At 59.5% G+C, this 9,941-nt stretch overlaps 1 protein-coding gene and 1 long non-coding RNA gene across 2 annotated transcripts; both read right to left on the bottom strand.

Moving 5' to 3' along the window:
• Positions 1-36: 36 nt before the first annotated feature.
• LOC131382710 (uncharacterized) lies at positions 37-2,372 on the bottom strand. Its single transcript, XR_009212301.1, has 4 exons — positions 2,278-2,372; positions 1,743-1,884; positions 1,356-1,469; positions 37-555 (listed from the first exon to the last, which is right to left on the bottom strand). It is a non-coding gene; the product is annotated as an uncharacterized LOC131382710 (long non-coding RNA).
• Positions 2,373-3,210: 838 nt separating this feature from the next.
• LOC116464802 (neurturin) lies at positions 3,211-7,276 on the bottom strand. The gene is made up of 2 exons (XM_032148059.2): positions 7,092-7,276; positions 3,211-3,665 (listed from the first exon to the last, which is right to left on the bottom strand). The coding sequence occupies exons 1-2, from the start codon at positions 7,258-7,260 to the stop codon at positions 3,241-3,243; spliced, it is 594 nt and encodes a 197-aa protein (XP_032003950.1). The 5' UTR covers positions 7,261-7,276; the 3' UTR covers positions 3,211-3,240.
• Between the last annotated feature and the right edge of the window lie 2,665 nt (positions 7,277-9,941).

Genomic DNA, 9,941 nt, shown 5'->3' with positions numbered 1-9,941 from the left:
CAGCATAGCAGCTTGGTTCAACTGAGAGGCTGGTGTGGGGCCTGGGCTGCCGGGAACCTCATTTTCCTGGAGCCTCACCTGTCTGGGGGCCTCATCTACCTAAAGACTCCCTTGCCTGAAGCTTCACCTGCCTGGGGACTCACCTGCCTGGGACGGTCACCTGTTGCAGCTTCACCTGCCTGGGGATTCACCTATCTGGGTCCTCACTTTTCTGGGGCCTCACCTGCTGGAGTCTTTGGTGGCCAGGTATGTCCCTTACCTGGGATTTCACATGCTGGCTTCCAGGAGCGTCCCCTTCGGAAGCCTGGCCTGCTGGGGACGTCTCCTGGGGACTTTGCCTGCTGGGACCTGGTCCCAGAGACTTTCCACACTGAATCTCACCTGCTAGGAGCCTCACCTTCTGGGATCCTCACCCTGGAGGGCACTGGGCCCTGGGAACTGGTGTCCTTGGGGTCCCACCCACGAGTGATGGTTCTGGATGATTTGTTTGTGATGTTGTTAGCCGCCTGTGAGGGGTGCAGAGAGATAATCACGGCACCGTTTCCAGATGTAATACTGCAAAGAAAACGGATGATGAGGCCAGGCGCGGTGGCTCATGCCTGTAATCCCAGCACTTTGGGAGGCCGAGGCAGGCGGATCACAAGGTCAGGAGATCGAGACCATCCTGGCCAACATGGTGAAATCCGTCTCTACTAAAAATACAAAAATTAGCTGGGCGTGGTGGTGCGTGCCTGTAATCCCAGCTACTTGGGAAGCTGAGGCAGGAGAATTGCTTGAACCAGAGAGTCAGAGGTTGCAGTGAGCCGAGATCGCGCCACTGCACTCCAGCCTGGCGACAGAGCAAGACTCTGTCGCAAAAAAAAAAAAAGAAAAAAAAATTAGCCGGGCGTGGTGGCCGGTGCCTGTAATCCCAGCTACCCAGGTGGCTGAGACACAAGAATCACTTGAACCTGGGAGGCAGAGGTTGCTGGGAGCCATGATCGCACCACTGCACTCCAGCCTGGGCAACACAGTGAGACTGTCTCAAGAAAAAGGGGGAGTGTCCTTTTCTGAGTGTGCAATTCTGAGTGTGGAAGGTGACTGTGTAGGATCAAGGGTCCTGCCTGCTGAGCCCTTGTGGGTGGTGGTCTCTGTGTCTTGTGAGTGTGCTTGTGTGTGTGTGAGAGAGACGCTCATCCGGTGTGCGGATGCGCTGATGACAACCGCAGCCCCAGGGAACTGCAGGGGCCTCGCTGTTTATTTATGTTCCAATTCCCTGGTGGGCTGGGCCTGCGCCCTGTGGTTGGGACACTGGATCTGGGTGGGAGACAGGAAGGCCGAGGTCCGGGAGGCCCCAGAGGGTGGACAACACTCACACACACATGCACACAGTGGCAGGGGAGCTTCGGGGGGTGGCAGACCCCTGATGGTCAGCTTTCTCTCCGTGTGTCCTGGGCTGAACAATACTCCTCTCTCTGAGGCCGGGCCATCTAGGATGGGGAAATTGAGGCTTGGAGTAAGCGTCACTTGGGTTTCCGCAGCGTCTAGGAACTCCGGCCTCTCTGCGGAGACCGGGCTGAGTCGGCCCAAAGGGTGGAGGAACCCACCACCTGAAACCTCAGAGTCAGAAGACTGCGGGCTTAGGCGGGGACCCCAGCCAGCAGCAGCCCTGAAACCGCTTCCCAAGCAGACCACCCACGGGCTTGGGCCTGGCCGCCAAGCCCTGCTCTCAGGACTCCCTGGAAGTCCTGCTGATTAGCCACCTTGAGAGTCTCCAGTTTTAGCTGTGGGTCCCCGGGAGCCAGGGGCCAGGGATGTTCCCGCATGGCTGGGTGATTCTCCCTGGAGGCGGTTTCTGATCTGCTTCCTCCAGCTTTGCGGGGGCTGGGGGGATGCGGGCTGAGCCTGGGAAGGGACACTGTGGTTAGAGGGTGGTCCTAAGGCAGACGTGTGGGAAAGAGGGGAGGGGGCCCAGCTAAGGGGAAGGGTTGTAGCCTTCGGAACCCCCAGTCTGAGGGGCAGGAGGGGAGGAGTCTCGCCTCGCCGGTGCCTGCCCTGGGCTCGCAGTGCCCGCCCTTTCCCCGCCCCTCAAGCCGACCGTGGGACCCGCCGACCCCTCCCGCGCTCTGGCAACCCAACACCCGAGGCCTGCCAAGCATCAAGGTGACACCGTGGGCAAATCTAAACACCGAGCCGGGCTTTTTCCATACTCCGCAGGGGCTTGTCGTAAATCCCCCCTCGAGGCCGGCCAGGGCTTTTATGGGCCTAGGACCCAGGTCTCTGGGGACCCAGCCCTACCCCAGCAGGCGCCGGCTTCGGGCTGGATGGGGCTGGCGCCCGCCCCAGGCCTCTCTCTGCCGGGAGGTGGACAGCGTGCGGGTATTTTTAGTAGCTGATGGAAGGAGATAGTGGCTTTCAGCTCACCCTGGTGGGGGAAGACCGGCCCGAGGAGGCCGTCGGTCGGACAAGGGAGGCCCGGGTCCACCTGGACCTCAGTCTCCTCACCCCCAGAGTGGCTCCCCCTTCCCCCTCCCTAGAAACCCACATAGCGGGAGAAGTGCGGACGGGGAGACGCTGGGGAACTGATTCCACCTGGACCTCAGGCTCCTCACCCAGTGTGTCTCCCTTTCCCCCTCTCCAGAAGTCCACACGGCAGAGAGGGGCAGTCGGGGACAAGCTGGGGAAACTGGGTCCACCTAGACCTCAGTCTCTTCATCCCAGAAGCCCGCACCGCGGAGAGGTGCGGGAGGGAGCAAGCTGGGGAATCGGGGTCCACCTAGACCTCGGTCTCTTCATCCGAGCGTAGCTCCCCTTCCCCCTCCCCAGAAGCCCACACAGCGAAGAGGCGCGGACCGGGACACGCTCGGGACGGGCAGTGGGACCCGTAGGGAGGCAGGAAGGACGGTCCCTACCAACATAGCCCCATTCACCCCATTTTCCTTTTTGTCTGCCATAAATTGGACCCACTTGGCATCTACCCCTCCCCCAAAGCAAACAGCATCCTCCCACCACCCTGCAGCTGGGCGCCCCCACTGGTCCCCGCTTTCCCGGCGGAGACAGCGACGCGCCCCACCCGCGAGCCCCTCGCCGAGGATGAATCACCAGCCAGCTCGAGTTGCCACACTTTATCTCAGTACAGTTATCGCGAGAGTCCCGGGGCCGCGCCGGCGTACTCTACGCACGCGCAGTCTGTCGCGGGGCCGGCCGGTGGTGCCGTCGGGGCGGGGGCAGTGGCCGCCGCCCCGGCCGGGTGAGGTAGGGTCACACGCAGGCGCACTCGCGCGCCGACAGCTCGTGCACAGTGTGGTAGCGGCTGTGCGCGTCCAGGAAGGACACCTCGTCCTCGTAGGCCGTCGGGCGGCAGCAGGGCTGCGCGCGCACCCGCTCCCGCCGCAGGCGCCGCCGCTGGCGCAGTCGTCGCAGCCCGAGGTCGTAGACGCGCGCGGCAGCCTCGCAGGCGCCTGCGCAGTAGCGGAACAGCACCGTCTCGTCGGACGCATAGCCCAGGCCCAGCTCGCTCACGCGCACCTCCAGCTCGCGCAACCCGCACGGCCGCGCCCCCGACCGCGCACGCGCGCGCCGCCGCCGGGGCCCCGCCCGACGGCGCGGACCTGGGGGCCGCCCAGCCCAGGGCGTCAGCTCGCGCAGCTCCACCGCATCCGGGGCGCCTTGCAGCAGTGCACGGTCTGCGAGGGGAGGAACAGAAAGGAGGGGGTCAGTGAGTGCAGGGGGTGGGAGGGAGCCCCCCTACCTTCGCTGTACCCCTGCAAACGAAGACCCTTGCTGGGACGCCAGGCCTGTACGGCTTCTCGTCTCACTCCCAGATCCCAAATTTCCCCACCCTCTTGCTGAGCTGCTCATGCACCCTCTCTGGGCGGCACTGGGGGGCACGTACACACTCACACCCCTACGCTGGTCCAGCACCCCTTTCTGAACCCTGAGCCTATATTGGCTGCCCAGAACCTGGTCCATCCTTTCTGGGCTGCTTTCCAGCCCGTCTCACCTTGAGCTGAGCTGACCGGGGTCTCTAAGACACCTCCTCTGGGCCCCTCTCTCACCTCATTGCTGCTGCATTCTCCTCGTCCTCCGTCGCAAATCTATCTGGACCCCGCCCCTATGCTGGGCTGCCCCAGGACACTGGTGCACCCTCTCTGGGCAGCACTAGGGGGCTGCTTCCCATGCCCCATCCCTCTTTAGTGAGGCTGTCATAGGTCTCTAGAGCCCCCTCTTCCGGCCCCGACGTCTGCTCTGAGTCCCCGGGCTTTTCAGACTCCCTCCATCCCCGCTGCCCCACTGTGCAGTGGAGCCTCAGTTTCCCTATCCGAGAAATGAATCAGGGTGTTTGGGTTTCTCAGAATGCAGAGGAGCAGCAGGTACCGCAGCCTACTGCGTCCGAGGCCTGTGCGGGGACCCCACTCCATGGAGTGGCAGCAGCTACTGTCAATGCCACCCCCATGTGACAGGTGACAAAACGGACCATCCCAAGGTCACATCATTAGCAGGTGGCCGAGAGAGAGCGACAGAGGCGGGCTTAAAGGTCATTCTTCCTGCCTTCATCGTTCACCCGTTTGGCCCAGGTCCAGCCGCTTTCTCCCACACTCGCCAGGAGGTGCCCAAGTCACCGATTCCCAGGGCCTGGCAGCCTAAATTTATTACCCAAGCGGCTGGCTCCACCCTCAAACTCCAAAGCCCAGGAGAGAAGTGCAGACGCTGGAATGACAGGCAGCGCTGCTGGCGGACTTGCAGGCAGGGGACTCCCAGCCCCAGAGCAGGTGGCCGTCACGCTTGTGGTTGGGAGAGGAAATCTTTAGTCCCCACCTGCCCCCCAGGCTGGTGCACCTGGCTGTCAAAAGAATGAGCCTCTGGGTGGCCCTGGGGAAGGAGGGGCTGTCTCCTGGGGTTTGGTGGGGGAGAAGATGTCTGTTCCCACAGGGGGTCTCAGAAAGGAGACAAACCCAGCCTCAGGGCCTGACTCTGCCACTTTCACCACTTGCAACCTCAGGCCTCAGTTTCCCGGTCTGTCCCATGAAGCTTCCATGATCTCTGTCTTGGCTGGGGTTGAGAGGGTGGGAAATCGGTGCGGGGGGTGGGCGATGACTGAACAACCTAGTCCGTGTTCTTTAAGCCATAGAGCAGGACTGGAGTGGCCAGGACTGTGCTGGGGGGTCAGTTAGGGGCACACCCAACCCTAGAGGGGTGCAACGAAGCAGACATTTGTGGGCTTGCCAGATACAATACAGATGCCCGGCTAAATCTGAATTCCATATAAACAATGAATAATCTTTTTTTTTTTTTTTGAGACGGAGTCTCGCTCTGTTGCCCAGGCTGGAGTGCAGTGGCGCGATCTGGGCTCACTGCAAGCTCCGCCTCCCGGGTTCACGCCATTCTCCTGCCTCAGCCTCCCGAGTAGCTGGGACTATAGGTGCCCGCCACCATGCCCGGCTAATTTTTTTGTAATTTTAGTAGAGACGGGGTTTCACAGTCTTAGCCAGAATGGTCTCCATCTCCTGACCTCGTGATCCGCCCACCTTGGCCTCCTAAAGTGCTGGGATTACAGGCGTGAGCCACCGCACCTGGCAACAATGAATCATCTTTTAGGATGTCTGTCCCTGCCTCCCTGCAACGGGGCTGGCTGCTTGCACGGGGGCTAGAACACAAGGTCCTCAGCCTGAAATTCCACCAGGAGCCTAGAACATGGGGACTTGGGACTCGGTGGCCACTCCCTTTTTGCAGTAGGGCAGACAGGCACCCGCCCATGGGCCCTGACCCTCCCCAGTGCCTGAAATTCCTCCATTCTTGCTTTGCCCCCCCCAATCCCAAGTCCTGGAGCACTGGATTTTAGGGGCCCCGCCCGGGTCTCTGTCCCAGAGTCCTAGGAAGGACTTCACGCCGCTTGCAGAGAGGGAAGTGGTGGGAGGACAGAAGTGGAGCTCGTGCCGGAGGCCACCCTTGTGCATTGTAAGGACAAGAAAAGAGGATTGTGTGGGCTGGCAGGGGCGGGCGCAGACGCGCACACGGGCGTACTCGTGGCCCACACCCAAAGGCGCTGCACACGCACCCTGCCGGCATCTACGCCTTAGATGCCCGCGCAGGCGCACACATGGACATGTGCATGGGCACAGGGGTCAGGGCCCACGCACCACCCTCACTCCACAGCACCTGCGGTGGGGCAGGCATTAGGGATTGGTGGGGAGTTGGGTGAGGGTCTTGCCCTCAGGGTGGGCATTTCTGTGTCCCTATAGCAGCACTTTTGCCCGTGTCTGTGCCCCCAGCCCCGTCTCTCCTCTCTCTCTCTCCACCCCTCCTCATCCCTCCCAATCTCTGGGTCTCTCTTCCGGTTTTTAGCTCCTGCTCCATCTCCCGCCTCCCCTTGGTCCCTGTCCCTTGGGGCAGGTCACTGGGACCTCAGATCCAGCCTCTCTCTCCTCCCCCCGCCCCCCCCCCCCCCCCGCTGCACCGTGGAGGCCAACCAGGCAAATGCCCAGGTCTAATCCCCATCTGGCCCCCACGGGACCTCAGGGCAGAGCCTAATTCCTTGTGACAGCTGAGCTGAAAGACCCCAGTTCCCAGAAGTCACCCTAGCTCCACCAGGCCACTGGGGGAATTTGCAACCTCCCTCCACCCCATCTTTTTTTAGAAAATGTATTTATTATTATAATGTTTTGAGACAGAATCTTGCTGTGTTGCTCAGGCTGGAGTATAGTGGTGCAATCATAGCTCAATGCAGCCTTGAACTCTTGGGCTCAAGTGATCCTCCCACCTCAGCCTCCCAAGTAGCTGGAACTACAGGCGTGTGCCACCACACCTGGCTAATTTCTGAAGTTTTTGGTAGAGATGGAGGTCTCGCTACATTGCCCTGGCTGGTCATGAACTCCTGGGTTCAAGAGATCCTCCTGTCTCAGCCTCCCAAAGTGCTGGGATTATAGGCAGGCGCCACCATGCGTTGCCCTGAATAATCTTTTAGGATGTCTGTCCCTGCCTCCCTGCAACAGGGCTGGCTGGCCCTATCTTTAAAAAATCTATGACACCACCCCCCCGACCTCCCACTCCACTGCCTGAAATTCTACCCCTTACGTTGGGGGTATCTGACCCCACACAGAGGAGGAGCTTACACTGGGCCAGGCGGGCAATCCGGGCATCCAGGGTTCGAGGCAGGCGGCGCAGGGGGACCAGCGCGGGTCCGAGGCGGTGGCTGAGAAGCAGGCCCTCTCGACACATCCAGATGGACAGCACGGAGCTGCAGAGCACTGAGGCCAAGGCCGCCGCCTTCCAGCGCTGCATCCTCAGCCTGCAGGCACGGGATGGTCAGCCGCACGCCCCCTGTCTGTCCCTCGAGCAACCAACAGGTACAGGGCGCTGGGCCAGGACTCAGTGTGGGGCCTTTGACTTTGAACGCCTGCCGAATGGTCGATAATCACATGGGAATGGTCCCTCAAGGAACCATTGAACAAGGAAGGGGTTGGGCTCTGTGCCAGGAGTCACAGGGAACCGCCCCCATCTGGGGGTCCCGGAGTGCCTTCCTGAGGAGCCGATGACAGGGTTCAGACTTGAATAAACGTAGCAGTTGGCCAGGCAGAGGAGAATGGCATCACAGGCAGGGGACACAGCCAGTGCAAAGGCCCCGAGGCCGGACTGAGCGTGGCGTATCCCAGGAACAGCAAGGAGGCCGGAGCGGCTGCAGCTGAGGAGCCAAGGGGAAGAGTGAAAGGAGGAGAGGTCATTCCCGGCAGGTGGCACTGTGGGACAAAGGCGTGGGGAGGGTGGTGTTTAGGACAGTCTGGAGGCAGGAATCTGGGGCTGACACTGTTCCCTACACGCTGGTGTCCTCCATTGACTCTGCCCCTCTCTGAGCCTGTTTCCCATCCAGATGGATAAGCAGGCCCAGAAGTGGGCAGCAATGGACCAGAGCTGCCCTGGACGTTGAGTCCCAGCTCTGGGCTTTTGCACAAATAGGTCCTTCCATGGAGAACACTTCTTCCCTCCCTCCCCACTCCCACTCCCCTTCCTTTTTCTTTTTCTTTTTCTTTTTTTCTTTTGGAGATGGAGTCTCTTGTCCCTCAGGCTGGAGTGCAGTGGCGCAATCTCAGCTCACTGCAACCTCTGCCTCCCGGGTTCAAGCGATTCTCCTGCCTCAGCCCCCCGAGTAGCTGGGATTACAGGCACCTGCCAGCATGCTTGGCTAATTTTTGTATTTTTAATAGAGACAGGGTTTCTCCCTGTTAGCTATGCTGGTCTCAAGCTCCTGACCTCAAGTGATCTGCCCACCTTGGCCTCCCAAAGTGCTGGGATTACAGGCATGAGCCACCGCACCCAGCCTTCTCTCTTTCTTTCTTTCTCTCTCTTTCTTTCTTTTCTTTTTCTTTCTTTCTTTCTTCCTCTTTCTTTCCTTTCTTCCTTTTCTCTTCCTTTCTCTCTCTCTCTCTCTCTTTCTTTTTTTTTGAGACAGGGTCTTGCTCTGTCACCCAGGCTGGAGTGCAGTGGTGTGATCACAGCTCACTGCAGCCTCCACCTCCTAGGCTCAAGCGATCCTCCCACCTCAGCCTCCGGAGTAACTAGGACTGACTACAGGCATGAGCCACCATGACTGGCTAATTTTTAATTTTTTTTGTTTTTGTTTAATAGAGAGGGGAGTCTCACAGCGTTGCCCAGGCTGGTCTCAAACTCCTGGGCTCAAGCTATCCTTCCACTTGGGCCTCCCGAAGAGCTGGGATTACAGGCGTGAGCCACTGTACCTAGCTCTCACTCCCCTTGTAATCTCAGCTTGGAGGGTGCCTCCTCCAGGAAGCCTTCCATGACTGCCTACCCTATTCACTTCAACCTCTGGCTAGTGCAGGGGCGCTAGTGGGCCCCCAGGAATGCCCTGAGCTTTACCCATTCGGGCACCAGTTATTTGGTGCTGTGAGTGCCTGGTGGTATCCTGCTCACTGCATATAGTTGGTGTTTAATAACTCACGTGTACACACCCACCACACTCGACGCCATCTGGGTTCCTCCCCAGCGTCCCGTGGCCCCCAGCCTGAGTTTACATTCCCCCTCCTGGCTGCCTAGTGTGGGGCGGCGCGGAGCCTGGCGGCCTGCCAGGTGTAAACATTTACACCGAGCGCTGAAAGCTAGGCTGGATGCGGGTCAGCACCTCTGGGTCTGGGCTCGGCTCACGGGGTTCCCAGGCGCCCCCCCACCAATGCGTGCACCTTGTACCTCCAGCCTTGCATGCTGCCCTGCACCACGCAGAGATTTATTTGCGTGGGATTTGCATTTCATTTGCATGGACCACGCCTCATGTCCTGATGTGCAGAAACTCGAACCACCCCTTCCCCACCCCACTCACCCCCATGGACAGCGACCACAGGAGCTACACACACCAGATCTTAAGTAACAGGACACATTTATTAAGCACCACCTGTATAACAGGCCTGGTGCTGAGCCCACAAGAGAGGCACTACTATCTCCATTTTACAACTAGGGAAACTGAAGCACAAAATGGGTAGGGGTTTGTCCAAGGGCTGGAAAATGACATGGGATTTGAACCCAGGTTCTTTAACACAGCACATGGGCTGGGCTGGGTTTGGGAGTAGATGTTGTAGTCACCCCAAGAACTTGCCATTATTGGTGGTACTTGAGACTGGTATTGGTGGTGATTATTCTTAGCAAGGAATGAGTTCCCCAACGTGAGGGCGTCTAAACAAATCCTAGACCAGCCTGGGGATCTGATGAGAGTGAATTTGCAGGGGAAGTCAATTGTCCCCCAGGGCCAGCCCAGCTGGTTCAGTGGCACAGAATAGGCGCTCATAGACATTTGCTGAATGATGAATGAATGAATGAATGAACACAAAGAAGCTAGGCTGACGGGTGCGGTGGCTCATGCCTGTAGTAATCCTAGCACTTTCGGAGGCTGAGGAGGGCAGATCACCTGAGGTCAGGTGTTCAAGCCCAGCCTGGCCAACATGGTGAAACCCCATCTC

This window comes from Hylobates moloch, unplaced genomic scaffold (genome assembly GCF_009828535.3).
Source record: "Hylobates moloch isolate HMO894 unplaced genomic scaffold, HMol_V3 SCAFFOLD_1798, whole genome shotgun sequence".
Taxonomy (NCBI): Eukaryota; Metazoa; Chordata; class Mammalia; order Primates; family Hylobatidae; genus Hylobates; species Hylobates moloch.
This window is presented reverse-complemented; position numbering and strand designations above follow the sequence as displayed.

What these genes read in the sequence shown, in the direction of transcription:
- LOC116464802 (XM_032148059.2), bottom strand. Translation starts at nt 7,260, where the DNA reads ATGCAGCGCTGGAAGGCGGCGGCCTTGGCCTCAGTGCTCTGCAGCTCC. An exon ending in GATTGCCCGCCTGGCCCAGT is followed by an intron (nt 3,666 to 7,091) that starts GTAAGCTCCTCC and finishes CTCCCCTCGCAG; the next exon opens with ACCGTGCACTGCTGCAAGGC.